Genomic DNA, 18635 nt, shown 5'->3' on the forward strand with positions numbered 1-18635 from the left:
GGAGGTCCTTACAACTGGCCCAGGGGCCTGTAGGGCAGAGGGTGTTTCTAAAGGGGCAAGGAACCTGGGTGACATCAGCTGGGCACTATGGGCCTTGCATGTATCCTGGACTTAGGAGGGTCACAGCCACCAAAGCAGGAGAGCCAGATGCCCCGGTCTCATATGCAGGGAAACTGAGGCCCAAGGAGAGGGAAGTGAGCCTTCAGGCACTCAGGCTCAGTGCGTAGAGCTTAAAGGATGATCCCTCACATAGCCATCTGCTTACTGGAACATGCAATCATTTGTCTTAAATAGCCGTATCTGTGGCCTGGGAGCAGTTGGAACCAAGCAGGTCTCCTTGGGCACACTTCAGTAGAGGGCCTTAGTGGTGTGATGCTCCAATTCCTAATTCAGCTTGGGGGTTGGGGGGAGGCAGGACTTGACGCCAATGTCCCTGTGCTGTTAAAGGGTCACCTAAGCCTTCTGGGTCTCCTTGGGAAGGACATCTTTGCCACTAAGTGGGAGGGTGGGCACTGAGGGACAGGCGTGTGCCGCAGACAGGTAGAGGCCCTTGCTCTGCCTCGAGTTTCCAGCCTGACGTGGCATTTCAGTCTTGATAACTTCCTTCCGCAGCTGCGTTCTCCCGCTGGCGCTGCCTGAAATGCTGCATTTGAAGCCTTAAAGGTCAGGCTCAGTGCCGCCATCAGCTCCAACAAACAAACAACCAGGCACCACTCTGGCCCCGCCCCCAACTTCAGTTATTAAAACTGTGAAGGAGCTGGCAGAGCCTTCACAGAGGTCCCTTCCCTGTCTTCTTTGTGAGCAGGGGCCGGGCGGGCTCCCTTCTTTCCTGGGGCCCCTCCTCCCCATGCTGCAGCGTCCCCTCATGAGGATTAGTAGTGACCTAGACTCCAGAAGTCCAATCCTGGACTTCAGATCCTTGCCTAGGCTGCCACTAACCCTGGGAATGTCTGTTCTCCAGCTAGGTAGAGCCACTTGCAGGTCCTAGTAGGCTTTCTGACCTCTCCGATTCCTGGCCTTCACCCAGACGTCTCGACTTACGGGGGTTTCTGTAACCATGACAGTTGGTCTTCTGAATGTCCGTGCTTCTGCTCCCCACACCTTGTCTGTCTCTCCTATAATCCCGCACTAGTAGTGTGCCAGTAGTAGGTCTCTTTATGAGATCTGTGGAAGAGGAAGGGATTGTACTGACTGTCGCCACCTTGGACACTGAATCCGAGGAACGTAAGTATTTGGTGATGGGGATGAGGAAACAAAACTACATCTCTGTTCACCTTGGCAACCCCTAGATGAGGTTTTCTCCTGTGGTGAGGCCTTTCCTCCTCTGACAAAGTTGCTAAATATGGGCTGTCAATGAGAACCGAGTCCTCCCCTTGTGCTCTGCTTGGCTGGCTTTACTTTGGCGACGGCTGGCTATCTTTGGTCAACTTCCCTAATGGCAACAAGATGGCTGCCAAAGCTCCAGGCATCATATCAGAACCAGACTTAATGTACAGAACAGGAGAAATTTCGAGTTTCTCTTAAGAGAGGAAGCCTTGCCTAGAAGCCCCCCAGCCTACTTTCCCTTACACCTCATTGGCTAGCACTGGGTCACATGCCCACTCTAAACCAATCACTGGCAATGGAGAAGGCATGCTGTGATTGGTTCAGGCTAATCAGGATTTACCCTTGAGCTGAGGATGGGGTCACCTTGGGGCTGGAGGAGGAGATTCTGCAGGCAGACTTGGGTTCTGTTAGCAAGGAGGCTGGCTTGATGGAAGATAGGAAGACCGTGGCTGCTATGGAGTTAGGCAAGAGGTGCAGGGAGGTGCTAAGAAAGCAGAAGAGGTGGAGAAAAGACAAGAGGAAAGGAGACGTAGTCAAGAAAGCGAGGAAGTAGTTATTTTATCCACATCATCAGTTTCTGAGAGCCGGGGCCCTGGTAGTGTGTTTCATACATGCTGTCCAATGAAGCCAGTTCACACACACACAAGAGGATGGCATTCTCGGCAAGCCTAAGTGATGCTATTGTCTCACAGATAGCAAGTGGCGGGTCAGGGTTCCCACTCTGCACTCAGGACCCAAGCACTCCAGGCACCCGCTGGCCACAGTACCTTTGGGTTATGTCATCACTTATGGCGGTCTGCAAGGGCTGACCTTCTCTGATGAAGGCCTGGGAAGATTTGTCATGGGGGCCTCTGGATCTCTCTCTGGGCCTGCAGCAGCTCTGGAGACGAAGGCATCTCAGAGATTGACGGACCCAGTAGGACATCCCTGCCTTCACCTGCGGTGTAACCGTGGATCAGTGGTATTTGTTGTGCCGGCTTGTCTACTTTAACTCCTGTGAGGTATAAATGGAGAAACAGAGCCCTATGAAGGGACAATGCTTGAACCTTCCAGAGGTTGAGGCAGAGCCTAGACTTCAACCCACCAAGATGCTATGTTGTACCAGTTGATATTGGTCAGTCATGGCCTGGAGGAGGTCATTCAGGCCATTTCTGTTTCTCCGTGAAGGCAAGGACAGTCCGTTCTAGACAGCAGGAAGCTGTTGGATATTATAGAGCCACCAGCAGAGGGGCGTATCCTGATGATGTAGAGCCAAGCGGCAGGTCTGCTTAAATGAGCTGCCATATATACCCCACGGCCATGACCACAGGGAACACCCAGACTTCAGTGTCTGTGAGACTTCTTCCTCATTTTAGAGGGAGGGTGGCTGCAGGAGGGGCTGTACCTGTGCCTATAGTGGGACTGTATTAGTGCCTAGGCATTAGGAAATACCTAGGGCATCACTGATTGGCTCTCCCGATGAATCACACATGCTCTGATAAGCTGTGCTCCCGTGAGCTGATGCCCGTTTTCCCGGGTCTTCATTGCACTCATCCGTGGCTTCTTTCTAACTCCTGGGTTTGGTGCTCCTGGGTTATTGCTTCCCCACCTGTCACATGAGGGTATGGTCCTCCAGAGCCGCTTGGGTCCAGAAAGGGAAGGACTTGAACTCTGTTTGGCAAAGCCCTGAGTTCTTCTGTCCTGTGAGCCACACCTATTTCTGACACCTGCTGGAAGTCATGGCACTGTGTGCATGTGGAGTAGAGGGAAGAGCTGTGAGGCTCATTCCCAAATACCCACTCTAGTCCCTCTGCTCCAGGCCGCACCCAGCATCTGGCAGGCAGGGAGACCTGAGGGTGTGAGGCAACACACCCACTTACTTAAACCAAACCCTGGTCAGGCCCAGAAAGCCCAACGGCTTGTGTAAGAGCATCTCAGGAATCCCCTCTTCCCCCTTTCTCCTGGACCACTTTAGCCTCAGCCTTGCCCAGCTGACTGCAGCAGTCTGTGCCTCCTGCCAAGCCTCGATAGCTTCAGGGGTCTCAGGGGTCTCACCATTTCCAGGCCCTTCCAAAGCAATAATCCTACAGCAGCTGAAGACACTCCTCATCTGCGTGTCTGTCATCTGTATCCTGCCCTGTAAGCTGATGTTTACGGTGCCTACAGTCCAGGAGTCTGGAAGACACCGATACTGTCCAGGGCTAACACGGGAGTCTCTGCCCACTGTGGTACCAGATACGGCTTTCCACCTACTATGAAGATGGGGGCAGCTGAGAAGGACTTCAGAGGGTCCAATCAGCCCCAAGCAAGCTCACCTGTGGTGCAGCTAATGTCTGCTTGTTTCTTAGTTCCTGGCAAGGAATCGTTGTCCTCCGAAACCTCCCCACAACTCCGTATGAGGGTCACGACAGTCTAGAATACTTCAGGATCCATTGCGTCCCATATGTGACCATCAAGGTTGTGTGCCCATGGCCACTGCCTTCAGCTCCCACATCCTGCCTCTCAAGTGCTCAATAAATGTTTGCAAAGCAAGTAGCTCATGATCCGCATGGGTGGCCCCAGGGCAAACCAGTCACGTCTGTAGAAACTGGAGCAGGTTTCTCCACAGTTTGGGGTGGAGCCTCCCGGGGGCCTGATTTGGCTGCTGGTTGTACAATTTGCGTCCCACACTCCTGTCTTTCAGTGATGTTGTTGCAGTGGCTGCTCAGAGGTGAAAGGGGAATATAGCATTTAATGTGGGGGTGTGGATTAGCAGGTTCCTTCTTTGTTCATTTGGAGACAAGGTAGCCCAGGCTGGCCACAGGCTTCAAATTCACTGTGTAGCTAAGAAGGACCTTGAACTTCTACCTCCAATGGAATTACAGCATGCGCCAGGACACCAGGCTTCTGTGGTGCCAGGGACAAAGCACAGGGCCTTGTGCATGCCAGGCAAATGCCCTGCCCACTGAGCTACCTTCCCAAACCAGAACTAGTATTTCGCTAGAGCCCAGGTTAGCCTAGAGGAAAAAATAGGCAAGTAAATGAACTTTCTGCTTGACAAGGGTGAAGCGGGTGGTGAACTGGCCCCAAAGAGTCTCCCTGTCCATGGTAAGAGGACATGCTGTTCCCAAATCTCTCCACATTTCCTGGGGGTGGGGGTGTCCTGGCCTCCTGAGAAGGCCAACCCACTACCTCCATTCTGATCCTCTGCAGAGATGCTTGCCCAAGTCCCATCTGCCCTGATGAATACTTCATGGACTGCCTGCCTATCTTTCTACATCCACCTCCTAACTTAAGCCCTTCGCTGTGTGTTGAGCTAAATGGGTTCCTGCTCTCTGGAGGGTTCCTGCTCACAGTCTGTGGGGAAGATAGACAGTGAAGAAGACATATAAGTGTAACTGAACAAGGAGTAAGCCTTATTGGCCAGCGCATCATGGAATATCCAGGGAATGTGGAGACACCATAGTCCATGTTACCTATTGTCCCTGGCCATTCCAATGGCTCTGGACCCTCCTCAGCTGAGGTCATAGAGGCTCTGGAAAACCACACAGACCTTCTTTCCCCTGAAGATTTGTTGTGGGGGCAGGCAGAAAGCAAGAGTAGAATCTGAGAGATGTGCACCTTGTGCGTGGTTCCAGACCCAGGTGCTGAAGCCCCTGACAGGCTGATCCGTTTCCCTTCCCCTGCTCTTAGATACTGCTGCCCCTTTGAGCAGTTCCTAGAAGCCAGGCCATATGACTGGGGCCAGGCAGCCTGCTGCCCCACAGTCCCGGTTTCTTAGCTCAGAGCTTCTGGGAAGTGGGTGGCAGGGAACAATCCCAGAGGCCATTAAATCGAGTGATTTACATGGTTCCTGAGCTAGTGCCGGGAGAAATATATTTCACAGGTGATTTCCAGACTGGTGGCGTACGGATGAGGCCATTACTCTAAAATGAAGAAGGGTGGAGATTCCACGTGCCCATCTGGAGGGACCTGTAGCTTTGATTTTTGTTTTCTTTGGTGTGTATACCTACTATGGGCTAGAAGATCTGAAGCAGCGGCAAGGGCTGGGGTGGAAAGGAACTAAGGAATCACAAAGTCAGCCTCTTAAGTTATGGACTTCCAATTATTCGGTGCTGTAGTTATGTCATCTTTAAAGGGGATTGGATGGGGTGTTTTTGTTTTTGTTTTTGTTTTTGTTTTTTTGGTCCTGTTCATTTAACCCTGTTCTCAACAGCTGAGGTTTTAATGACACGTAGCTCCTCTCTGCCTGACCACCACCCTGGAGGTGCTGTAGGAAGTGGAGCCTCTGGGTGGTCCATGAAGCCCCTTCTTGATATACCTCTGGATCCCTAGAAGTCTACAGAGGGGATTCACATAGAGAACCAGAAAGTAAGAAAAAAAATACCAGAAAAATGCTAAGAGCCTTGTGGGCTGTTCTAAGAAAGGCAGCAGGGCTAAGAGTGAGGAGGATAATACTCTAGCCTTAGGCTTGGAATGTAGCTCAGTTTGTAGAGCACTTGCCTAGAATGTACAAGGTCCTGAGTTCAAGTCCCAGCACTATGCGAACTGGGCTTAGAGGCACAGGCTTGTAACCCCGAGCTCTGGATGTAGAGACAGGAGGCTCTGAATTTCAAGGTCATCCTCAAGTACGTATGAAGTTTGAACCCAGCCTCTGCCACCGGGACTGAGCCTTAGTACCTACGCCCCTGCCTCAGGAATAAGGTTACTAGTGATAGAGTATACGCTGCAATATTGAAATGCATGGGCCAACAGGGTCACCAGTGGGGCCCGGGTGTGATGAGCACAGATTCGTGTCCTGTGGAGTGATTGAGAGAAGAAACGGAGTCCACTCCTGAGACATGGTGTCCTTACCTGCCAGCCTGTTCTTTCCTCCTGGTCCTCCTGGTCCTGGCTCAGCTATTACCTGTCTACGTTGGGGACCAGGAATTGAGTAGGGTCCCGCTCCATGACTCCTGAGTTTACTACCCTCTGCTCGTGTCTATTTTCCTAAGACCGCATTGTTGGGAGCCTGCAACCCTTCTCAGCATGTACTTGAGGGTTGGACTTCTTAGGCTTCTGTGTGGGAGCAGCCTGCTTTGGTGCCAGGAATGGCAGGTGGGTACCAATGAGCATCACCGGACAGAGCTCACTCCCAGCTCTGCGAAGCCATGCCCTATTATGCACCGCCCTCCAGCTCAGTGGAACTATCCCAACCTGACCCAGGCTAAAGTCAGACTGTTAAGTAATCACCTCGTCCCCCAGGGCTTTCGGGGCTCCTCTTCATGGTCAGAAGTCTTCCCGCCTTGCTTGAATCCCAAGCTCCCAAGGGCAGGCCTGCATTGCTGACCACAGAGTCCCACCCTTACACCCATAGCAGGTGCTCACTAACCATCCCGACGCACGGATTAATGGCGAGTGCGGCGTGAAACGGTGAGTTAGGGCTTTGCAGAAGGCTGGAGATACCTGTGAAGCATTTGCTAGTTCTGAGTCCTGCTGGTTCACCCACTTGCCTGTCCTTGAGTCATCCCTGAGGGACAGTGTGGGTTCACCAAGCAAAGCGATCTCCTCTCTGCCTGGTCACTCTAGGGATGCCGGAGGAGGAGGAACTCATGCGAAACCCCTTCCTCTGCTGGTGTGCGTCATCGATGCAGGTCTCAGAGGGAAACCCACACTGAGCTTCCAAGTCGCTAACTGGCCAGGGGTACAAAGCAAGGCAGGTGCCGCTGGTGGCTTGGCTCACTTGGAGAAGTCAGTCTATGAGGAAGGAAATCAGAGGAAGTGAGTCTTTGACTCTTCCTTGCATTGGGCTCCTACTGTGGATCTGGAGGCTCTGTGGGGCAACCTCTACCCTGCAGAGACAACACTCTATAGCCCCGTATGTCCACTGGGATACGAGGAACGGCTTCTTCATTGTGCTTTGGCTTAGCCTGAGGTGACAAAGGTCTCTGCTGCAGGGGTGGAAAAGGTAATCAAGGAAAGACAGCCTTTAAATGACCACCCCTCTTCCCTAATTTTGGTTATTGAAATCCACCTTGCAGGTAAAGAGGTCTGTAGTCTCAGGGCAAGGCCAGGACTCTGAGGTCAGACTTTACCAGGTTCAAATCTGGTTGTGCCAACTGGGTGGACGTCCTTGGGTGAGTTGGCCCGCCTCTCTAGGCGTCAGAGTCTGTGAAGTGTCTGTGGAGTGGGTATGAGTTGGTTTGCACCTGCCTGTTTATCTTGGTAGCAATCACAGAGAATACCTAGCACACAGTGGGTGCTTTACACCCCTGTTTCCTGGGTGGGTGTCTGCTGAGGGTGAAGCTTCTCTCCTGCTGCAGTGGGGAGGGGGGTCAGACCTGGCACCAGTTTGGGAAGATATCTGTCGTCCCCAGACGTTTCCACAAGACTTCTTTGCTAAGCTCTAAACTAAGCTCTACAAGAAGGACGGTTATAGACCCAGACTGCAGCCTCAATCTAAGGTGAGGTTGGTAAAACATGGTAAGGACTGTGGATTTGTAGGGTGGTGGTGTGCCGGTGTGTGCCAGGAAAATCCAGGAGGGCTTTCTGCCAGAGGTGACTGGGCCCGATAGAGGAGGCACGAAGCTAGGGAACAGAGCTGTCCTTAATAGCTTGGCCTTTGAAGCCTTGGCCTGTGTTCCCCTCTGTACTTGAAGACCTTCAGGGGGCCTAGGAACTGAGGGGGAAATAATGGATCTTGATGGGGGTCTCTGTCCTCCTTGAGGCATGAAACCACACTGAGGACAAACAGGACGGCTATTTGTAGCTCAGTGAGGAATTGACTCACACTGGGGGAGGGGAGGAATGCACGGAGGGGAGATGGGGACTGTGAATCACAGAATCTGACCAGAGTAGCTGGTGAAATGTGAATGGGGTCTGTCCTGACACCCCTAGGGAGGCTTGAGCTCCTGAGTGGGGCAGGGATGGGAAGGTGTCACACACGTGCTGTCCCTGGCTTATTTGGTGACCTCTACAGGTGTCTCAGACCTGTTCTGTACCTCCAGAGACTAGCTAGGCTACTCCATCCTGGCACCTGCCTAGCTAGGCACACAGGGTGGTGGTCATGTGGCAACCTCCTAGGAGCCAATTTGAGGGATCTCAGCTTACCAGTTTGTGAAATGGGTCTGGGTGGAGCTTGACTCCAAGAACGTACCAGCAGAAGAGGTTTCAGTGCCTGGTGCAGGTAGCTGCAGGCCTAGGAAGCCTGTGAAATAATAGCCTATCCCCAGTACCATGGCTGGAGCCCTCCCCTCTGTCCCGAGGCCTCAGTTATTCCCTAAGTTGTTCCTGCTCACTGTTGAGTCCAAGCTCAGGACTGGGACCGTCACAGATAATGATACCTGAGTGCTGGCAGTCACTGCGACCAGGGAAGTGGCTGGCTTTTCCCAGGACCTCAGGAAAGGATTCCAGACCCTACCCTTACGCAATGAGCTATAAACACACATCAGGACTTCTCAACATAGTGCAGGGAAACTAAAGTGTGTACACCTCTAAGCAAGACTCTGGGACTCTACGTAGAATTTATCTGGAAAACAAAAGGCCCCACTGCCAGGGCTGTTGAAAACCACTTGTATGGCCCAAACTTATCGGTCTACAGATGGGAAACTGAGGCACAGACAGGAAAGAATGTATGCTTGCACAAAGCCAATATATTTTGACTTAGGGCACCAGAGCCCAAGTGGACATGAGAGCACCTCGGGCCACAGGGTCGGTGAAGACCCTGAATGGCCTTCTCTGGGGGCGGGGGTCACAGGATGGAGGACAGCCCCGTCTGGGTTACTCCTCTGCACTTTTCTTCTTGCTTCCTGGACGAAGTGTCCGTGCCAGCGCACCACCCTTCTGAGAGAGCCATGAATTATGCAGGGAAGCCACAGGCCTGGGCAGGCCTATCATAAATGAGTCTTAATAATTCATACAGAGGAGCCAGGGGAAGGGAGGGCCTCCTGGGTTAGTTCTGAGGCAGCCTTCATTCGTGAGCGAGTAGAGCTGGCCTCTCACAGGCTGGAGCAGGTCAGCCGGGAGGTCAGCTGGTCTCAGGGGAAGTGTGTTTGCTTAGTCAAGGACCTGTTTCTCTAGCCCAGAGATCTGGAGTGTCTACCCTCAGGGCTCACAGCCCAAGGCAGAAGCATTTGCAGAGGAGAAAATGGCTAGTTAAAAGCACTGACCTTCCAGGAGGAATGGAGACCAGTTGCTGCTAGGGGAGAGATTGCGTTTTTTTTTTTTAAAGATGGAATTAAGGTGGGTTTTGCTGAGCTGGTGGTGTGTATGTGGAGGTCTGAAGACGGGAAGAGGACTGTATGCTACCAATGAGACTCTTCTAGGCGGGGGGAACAGTATGTTCTAAGACATACTGTGAGCTCCAGGCTGTGTCCGTAAGAAGGGAGGAACACCATTCCAAAGGGAATCGGCTATGTGTGATCAAGAAACTGGGGAGATCAGACGCCAAGGCAAAAGCTGGCAACCAGTAAGCTAGCTGCATCCAGTGCCAGGGGAGATGATGGTCACCCAGGCCGGACTGGAGGTGGAGACTGAGGGTAGAGGCAGAGGTGGTTAATGGGGATGGGAAGGGCGCAATGAGAAGGGAGAACTGGTAGGACTTGCACAATAGGTTAGATGTGGGTGTGAGGGGAAAATAGGTTCCCAGTCACTCCAAAAATTTTGGCCTAAACAGAGGGGTGACCATCAGCAGCGGTAAGAAGTTGAGGGATATGGAGTGGCCCCAGAGGCAAGGTCAAGGTCTCAGCTTCATACACATTCAGAGACCTGCTAGATGCCCAAGTGTCCATATCACACCAGCAGCTGGACATTGAAGACTGGTGTCTTGTCCCCCTCCGAGGACTGGGGACAAGGATCTGGCTGTAGAAGTTAATTAAGATAATGCAGCACAGTCCCTGGGAGACCCCTGGCAGAAAGAACTGCATCACACCTCTTGAGACATGAATTCTCATGGTCTGGGGGACCTTGGGGTTCCCCTGTTTGACCAGAAAACTGAGATGTGCGTGGGTTCATAGAGAATGGCCTGGTATATGGAGGATGTTGGGTTCTCTACCCAGCAGGCTATCCCCTTGGCCTGCCCTCTGTCAGGGTCAGGGCCCCTAACCAGTGCTTCCTCAGTCTCCTGCACCCTGTTTTCTTCCCCACTGCAAACCTTCCTTCTCCCCTGTGCCATCTGGTCTCTCCAGCTCATCTCCCTACTGTGTAGAATTTGCTCCCCTGGATGCTAGAGCAATCCACATTAGGGCTCTCTCAGTGTTACAGAAAACCCCATCGAGACCTGAAAGAGGGGATCATACCTACACCTGGGGACGTAGAAGTGAGACTCAGATGGACCTTCAACACCATCCCTAACTAGACCTTCAACACCATCCCTAACTAGACCTTCAACACCATCCCTAACTAGACCTTCAATACCATCCCTAACTAAACCTTCAACACCATCCCTAACTAAACCTTCAACACCATCCCTAACTAGACCTTTTTTTTTAAAAGATTTATTTATTTATTGTATGTGAATACACTGTAGCTGTCTTCAGACACACCAGAAGAGGGCATCGGATTCCATTACAGATGGTTGTGAGCCACCATGTGGTTGCTGGGAATTGAACTCAGGACCTCCGGAAGAGCAGTCAGTGCTCTTAACCACTGAGCCATCTCTCCAGCTCCCCTAACTAGACCTTCAACACCATCCCTAACTAGACCTTCAACACCATCCCTAACTAGACCTTCAACACCATCCCTAACTAGACCTTCAACACCATCCCTAACTAGACCTTCAACACCATCCCTAACTAAACCTTCAACACCATCCCTAACTAGACCTTCAACGCCATCCCTAACTAGACCTTCAATGCCATCCCTAACTAGACCTTCAACACCATCCCTAACTAGACCTTCAACACCATCCCTAACTAGACCTTCAACACCATCCCTAACTAGACCTTCAACATCATCCCTAACTAGACCTTCAACACCATCCCTAATTAGACCTTCAACAGCATCCCTAACAGCCACTGGGAAATCTTTCTCAGTCCCCTGTCCCTAACTAAAGCCTTACCCAACTTTCATGCTTCTTCCTGCTCGTGGACCAGCTTCTTCACTATTGGTGATGAGAGAAGGTGTGGTTATTTGCTTTGTGACCTGGCTCTCCTCCATGCCTGTCTGGGCCAAGTGGGCCACCTGGACTCTCCTGACCCTGAGTGAGGAGACTCCCTGACTCCAACACTTGTTCCTTTGCCCCTCTCCCAGCCCCCAGCAGGCTGTTATGAGTAAATATTGGATGGACCCAGTGCCCTAATTAAAGCCGAAAGACTAGTCTGGGGAAGGGTGGGGGCAGGGGCAGGGTACAAGTTTGCTGCCTCCCAGCCAGGCAACCAATTAGAAGGAAAAGTTCTTTTTCAGCAAAGAAAAGGAAGGGACAGCCCCATAATTAATAACCTCATTAAGAAGCAGTATTTGGGCAGGGTCCCAAGACACACGTAGATGAGTAGACGAGGCAGTGGATTTGTACTAATTCAAGCATCAGTGGCTCTAGCCTCTGCCAGCTTCCCAGGGTCTGTGAGTCCCCAGTGACAAATGGGCTGCACCGGCTGGGGGTGGGGTGGCCCTGGGGAGCTTTGTGTTTCTCACTCTGAAGGTCCCCTTGAGTCACAGACAGGTTGATGATGCCTAGTACCTCTTTGAGCCCTGTACCTCAGTTTATCTGCTTGTGAATTTGGAGCGAGGGTGGAGGGTGTAAGGTGGGAAGTCTTACACCACCATGATCAGCCCAGCACGAGTGCTCCCATCTTGCTCTGGCCTCGTGCCCACCGTGGCACATCCTGTATGAAGCCAGTGCCACATCTCTGGTCTTAACCGTCTTTGGTGGCTTTGCCCATCAGGCCTCTGGAGAACTAGTCACTTTGACTTAGCCTGTTGCCCTCTGCCAGTTTTGTCATCCATGAGAGACTGATCAGATCGGGGTGGGGCCCCCTCCAGTGCTGAACTTTGAAAAATGCAGGAGCCCAGTAGTAAGAAGGGTGCAGTGGGCCCAGCAGTACCTTCTCTTCCCTAGGGCTTTCAGAAACAGGAAACAGGGAGGGTATAGCCTTCCTGGAGGCCCATCTGAGGGTGACTGGAAGATGGGAAGATGGCCCTGCAGCCAGAAAGCTGAATATATGTATAGGATAGCTGTCCTTGGTAGAGCACCTTGCATGAGGCAAACTTCCACTTGCCTTCTCTTTGGGCCTGGAAGTAGAAGAGAATAGTTGGCTTCATCTTCCTTTTCCAGATGGGAAAACCTGAGAGCGTACATCTGACTGAAGAGTTAGGAATAGCAAGGGCTGGACCTAGGCATCAGGGTACAGTGGAACGTCCGCACACATGGTGTGAAAGGTAGCCCTGAGGATGCTATGATTCTCAAGACAGCCTTGGGGTTTCTGCTGCCTGTGGTAGGGGTGCAGCCTGGGAGAGGGGAGGTTGTTCGCAGCTGCTATTAGAGCTCTGAATGCCACTGAGGAAGGCATATCCCTCATGGCCAGCATGGAGTAATAGACTCCCTGAATACCACCAGCTTATCTTCCTCTGGCCAGATTAGCCCGGCTGGGGCTCTTCAGGAATCTTTGGTCCGTTTTCCCCATCTCCTACTCGCGGGCTTGCCCTGTCTTTCTCTCTTTCAGAAGCCCGTGAAGGAGATGAGGTGGAGGTGGCAGGCCAATTGAAATATAATCAGAATAATTGAATAGCACTTTATTTTAAATCGTTACCTCCCCCAAAGCTGGGAGAATAATTGGCCAGCCTGTCACGAGAGAGGCAAGAGACCTGGGGCCTTTACCAGTGCCAAGCTTGGTTCACTGTGCCCTTGGCAGCCAGAAGCTTCAGCTGCATGCCTGCTCCCTCACACTGTTGTCTGCACCAGCTGAGCCTGGTCCTAGCACCTGCCTTCCTGCTCCACATGCTGCTCACCCGCAGGATGCACCCCTCGCCCTTTCGAAGGATGGCTGTTCCGCTCAGTCAAAGCCCCTGGTGAAACAGGCTGCCTGGCAGGGGCGGCAGGGTTTTGATGGGGAGGAAAAATACCTCCAGGTGTGGTGAGAAAGGCTGGCAGAGGCAAACTCAGGAGTCTGAGTCCCTTACTCCCAGCAGGCCTTGGCCTCTTCTGGGCCTCTGTCTGCTCTTGAGCGAAGTCCCCTCCCTCCCTTCCTTTCTGGTCCCTCTGCCGGGTCCAAGCTCTACCCACACTGTCCGTGCCCTCTGAGGGTGAACCTGCAGTGTCACCTGTCTCTGGTTTTTTGATTTGTTTAATTATAGATGAGTTTTCTGCATAATTTATTCCAAAAGCCTGGATTATACTGTACAATTAAATCACATTCTGATCAACAACTTCACATATAAAATTAACAACCAACAACAGTTTAATCTATGCTGCTGCATCTGCACACGGGCTCTTTCTCTTTTTCTCCTGTCCCTTCCCTGCCTCCTCTCCTCCCCCATGCCCTCCTCTCTCCTCCCCTCTCCTCGGGGTGAGCATTTGCAGCGGGGCCCCTTAGCTGGAATGCCCCCACCTGCGGTTGGAACTAGAACCTCCCAGCCTTCCCAAAGGGCTTCTGGATGGTTCTGTTTACTGAAAGGCTTCTCAGCACCAGCTCTTCACCTCACATGGGGTTGACTTTGTTCTCTTGCCTGATGGGGATACCTCCCTCCCTCCCTCCCTCCCTCTCTCTCTCCCTCCCTCCCTTCCTCCTCCTCCTCCCTCTTGGGTCTAGAGATTGAGGCCTGAGGTTCCACAACTCCAGCTTCTTCCCTACTGATCTGAGTCAACCTGCCACACCACGCTCGCCCTTTGTGCCCCGCCGTGCCCTCAGTAGGCCCTTAGATCGTGAGAATAAAGGTCATACTGTACGGATGTCTAGCCCTTGGGAGACTGTCCCATATGATTACTGCTTATCAAGGAGCCCCTATGGGTGTGTTCTAGCCTGGTCTTGAACTTCTGATCCTCCTGCTTCCACCTCCTGAGTTCTGCAACTGCAAGAATGCTTCACCACAGCCGGTTGATATGAAGCTAGGCAAACACTCTACCAACTGAATTATACCCCCGGGCTCCCCATTACAATTTTTAGACAATTGTTATTATCCTTGTTGACAGGTGGGAAGGCTGAGGTTCCAAGGGGACAGAGCTCTCGAAGACTGCAGCTGGCAGTATCAGCCTCTCCCCTGAGGCTCCTCAGGCGCTGCCTTGTCCTGGAAGGAAGGGCAGGTGGACCCAATGGAGCTGGCTTCTTTTTAAGTGGATGTCCCTGTACCCATCTCACCAGTGTCTTTTTGTTGTTCTTATCTGTGAAGTAGGGCTGTGACGTCTTTACCGCCCCTAAGTTCAGGCACCTGGGAAGACAAGACACAGTTCCCACCCTCTCCGACTCACACTGGTCACGAAGTGCTGCAGCCCTGGCTGCACTGCCCTCAGCCTCCTCCCTCAGACTCCCCAGCTTGCTAATTCGGCGCTTACAAGCACTTAGAGATAAGCAGTGGCATTTCAGCGAAGAGGATGGAAAATCCCCAGGATCTGGGGCGCTAGCAAGTGGGACCTCTTTGTTGGAGCATGACCTGTGAGCTGCACTATCTGGCCAGGGGGTATTGGCCTGGACTTGTGGGTCCACGTCCACAGGAACACTGGCAGGATTTGCTCCAATTACCTTTGAGCGAGTGAGATTATGGATTCTCATACATCTCCCAAAGCCCCCACACCATTCTGTGGGATTGAGCTCGACCATGCCTCTGTCAGGGTTGAACGTGGCTTAGTGTGTGGTTGCTCTGGCCTCCAGACAGAGATGCTTGAGACATGCTCACTTCATCAGGCTCCTCAGTGCCGTGTATCCGCCTCCCTCCCAGCTAGCACTGGTCACTGGCAAAGCCCTAGAACCCACAAAGTCATATCCCCGCGACAACGAGATGGATTATCTGTCAAGTCCCTTTTAGCTCCAGGACACAGATATTGCCTTCCTAATTTGGCTTGGTTTAGGTGAAGAATCAGAGGAACTTGTTTTCCTTAGCATTGCCCTGATAGGCAGGAAGCTAGGGCCTACAGCCCGCCTGTGAGGCCCAGGATACCACACCACACCACGAGGACCAGAGCTATTCCTGAACCCCAGAGACTGAGGTGGGAGAGACTCAGAGAGAGGGAGTGCATATGTATGTCTTAGGGGAGAATTTGATTTTGCCCTAAGATTTGGTTCTTCTAAAAATTATTTTAGTGTTGGAATAGCCTTCTTCCACGAAATGATGGAGATTACATTAATAGTGTGTTGTCTAAGCAGAGTAAAAACTTGGCATCCGTGCCTGCTTTTCCAATTAATTGTCTTTTACTGATCTGTGAGATTCCAGAAACAAGGGCCCATCTGCCTACTAGCAAAGAGTCCATACCCAGGTGGAATCATTGGTGACCGTGACCAGTTTGAGAAAAGCCATTAGCAATGGTTGGCTTTTGAGGAAGGGAGAATTGGTTTTCTTGAAAGGTATGACCCCAGGTAGGTGGACCACACTGCGGTAGATGGTCCCACACTCATGAGTATCTGGGCGGCACAAATGAGGCTCAGTGAGTTATTTATAAATAAGTGAATGATGGGGGAGAGAGAGAGAGAGAGAGAGAGAGAGAGAGAGAGAGAGAGAGAGAGAGAGAGGAGAGCCAGGCTGGTGGAAGACAACTTTAATCTCTCTACTTAGGCAGTAAAAGCAGGTGAGTCAGAGCCAGTCTGGTCTACAAAGAAAGTTCCAGGCTGGCTTGAGTGACATAGCAAGACTCCGTCTAAAATCAAATAAATACATAAATAAACACATAAATGTCATAATGTTGGGAGTTAAGAATAGACATGGAAGGAGGCGGAGGGGGGAAATGTGACCAGAACACATTGTAAGAAATTCTCAAAGAATTTTAGAACGCGTCTCAGTGTGCTTCTGGGGTGGGAGTGGGGCTGTGATTTCGGGCCTTTGCCTATTCCCGTGGTGTAAATGTCCCCACCGCGGCTGTTTGCAAGTGCTGAAGGTGATATGCTGAACTGGAAAGAGATGCACACAGTTGACTCTCACGCGTCAGTTCCTGCGACTCCAGAAAACTTCAGTAATAACTCCCGTGTCCACCCACTCCTGGATGAATGACCTTGGATAGTATCTTGGCTTCCTCATCTGGGATTTGGGGATTTTGTTTGCCTCTGTGAAGATGGAAACCAGAGAGCACAGGACGTGTGGGCACTGTACTTTGTACATAGTGGGCACTCTCCTGTAGATTCATGCAGGATGGTATTTTGTTCCCTAAACCAATGAATGGCTGAGGTCAGGTTTAGGGTCAGGGCAGGGCTGATGGGTCTTTTTGAAGCTGGGTCCTTGACCCTGCCCGTTCTATCCAGATATATGACTGTGTGAGACTCTGTTCCGTTATTAGCCCCCAAGACTAAATAACAAAAGAGCCATCTGCCACATTGTCCAGGTGCCGTCAGGGCCATAACGTCATTGCTGGTGGACAGGGGTCAGGCTGAGATGGTGCTGCTCTCTTGTAACTCTCTCTCTCCAGACTGACAGCTGAGCCTACAGCCTGTCCTCTACATGATGTGAGGTTAGATTTTCCTCTATGGTGGGTAACAGAGTTGGGGAGTCAGGCTGTGGTTCAGCCCACAACAAGCTGAAGCAAATACCTCTTTCTTTTGATGTTGATTTTTTTTTTCCATCACGGTCCTGACATTCAGCTTGGCAAATTGCAATTAGTGATCTGCCTGCCTCCTGCTCTGAGTTCCCATGCCAACCGACCGGGGCACACACAATGGCATGAGCCCAACCCCCCCAGCACAGGCCTGTAGGACAAGGAGCCAGAAGATAGTCCTGGCCCTAGGTGACCTTAGGGGGTGGTGTTGGCCTGAGAAGGGTGTTGGGGGACTGTTACAACTTTTCTGACATCACCCTAGACCACTGTGCCCTGTGAACCCATGGCCTCTTTACAACTCTGTGGTGGGTTCCATATAGGGCAACAGCATGCTAAAACGGGACGTAAGGCTGAGAGTACGAGGTCGTGGGGACACCTGGTCATCTTACCGCTTACAGAGATTCCTTTCCAGCATCCTTGGCTCCCAAAGTCCTGTGCTTTCTTGTGCCCCTCTGAAATGGCCCCAATTATCTCCACATTCCAGAAGAGGAAGCCGAGAGAGACAGAGATGGTGTTTAATGATCCCGTGGTGGTGTGGTACCAGCGTACAGAAGGCCTGTCAAGGCTTGTGGCTCAGAGCCTCTGCTTGCCAGACCTCCAGAAAGGGGCTGGATGATTTGTCCTGGAGCCCTGGGTGGGTATCCAGCCTAGGGTCTCTGATGAGCATCTCGTAGCAGGGAACTAGAAAGGCAACATCCAGCTGAGTTAGAAGTACTCTCTTCAGGCCCAGGGAGGCAGGTACCTCTACCTCCTCCTGTTTATATAATGGGTTGGAGGTGACAGCTGTGTCCCTCCCTTTCCTCAACCTTCACCTGCCTTGTCACTGTCCTCCCTAGTGTCTGGTCTCTGTCCTCCCTTGTGTCTGGAAGTCCCCACATTCAGAACAGCCACATCAAGGACTTGTCTTTATAGTGAACAAAGGTCTCCCTGCAGGCTTCTTCCAACCTGCTTAACTCCCTCTGGCTAATCCACAATACCCTTTCCTCTCCTCCCTGGCTGCCAGTCAATGTGAGGAAAGCCTAGGCCACCAGGCCAGACTTCAAAGGGAAAAAATCACAGGCTCACTCTGGTTCCTGTGTCTGTTCCTTCTCTGGTGAAAATTGAGTTGAGTGAGTAGCTGTCCTGGTCCCCCTGGGTGGCCAGGATTGGTTGTTGCAGCTGCAAATCCAGCAGGCCCTCCTGACATCTCTTTCTTCCCCGGATTGCAGGATGCAGCACTGGGCCCGGCGCCTGGAGCAGGAGATTGACGGTGTGATGCGGATTTTTGGAGGCGTGCAGCAGCTCCGAGAGGTAAGGCTGGTGCACTTGCTTTCCTGTGGAGACCTACTTCCCAGCAGGAATGAGAAAAGGGTACATAATGAGGGAGTAAGGAGAAGGTGACATTGTTGAAGTCCTGGCATAGTGAGGTATAGTACCGGATCTCAAGTAGTGATCCTTAGGTCTCGGTGTGACCTTCAGAGACCTGTTGGAATGGTGGCCCACTGTCATGAACCTTGTCCCTGAAAGGGTGTTGGGGCTTTTCAGTTTTTAAGTTTGGTGAGCTCTGTATTTGAGGTAGTGCCTTGAGAGGGAACCCAGACCCTTGAGGGGCCATAGCTACAGGGAGCACAGAAGCCCAAAAGTCTCGTCAGCAAGTACATAGTATGACCAAACCAAGCAAGACCCAGGAAACAGGAGGGGGGCCGGTACTCCAGACACTATAGTC

General features: G+C 51.9%; 1 protein-coding gene across 8 annotated transcripts in view; it reads left to right on the top strand.

Moving 5' to 3' along the window:
* Cacna2d2 (calcium voltage-gated channel auxiliary subunit alpha2delta 2) overlaps positions 1 to 18635 on the top strand; it is a 131300-nt gene that overhangs the window by 7961 nt on the left and 104704 nt on the right. For all 8 annotated transcript variants that reach the window (XM_063265241.1, XM_006243735.4, XM_063265242.1 and 5 more), the window contains 1 exon segment: positions 18139 to 18220. In XM_063265241.1, the coding sequence (XP_063121311.1) occupies positions 18139 to 18220 (82 nt within the window).

This window comes from Rattus norvegicus, chromosome 8, assembly GCF_036323735.1.
Source record: "Rattus norvegicus strain BN/NHsdMcwi chromosome 8, GRCr8, whole genome shotgun sequence".
Classification (NCBI taxonomy): domain Eukaryota; kingdom Metazoa; phylum Chordata; class Mammalia; order Rodentia; family Muridae; genus Rattus; species Rattus norvegicus.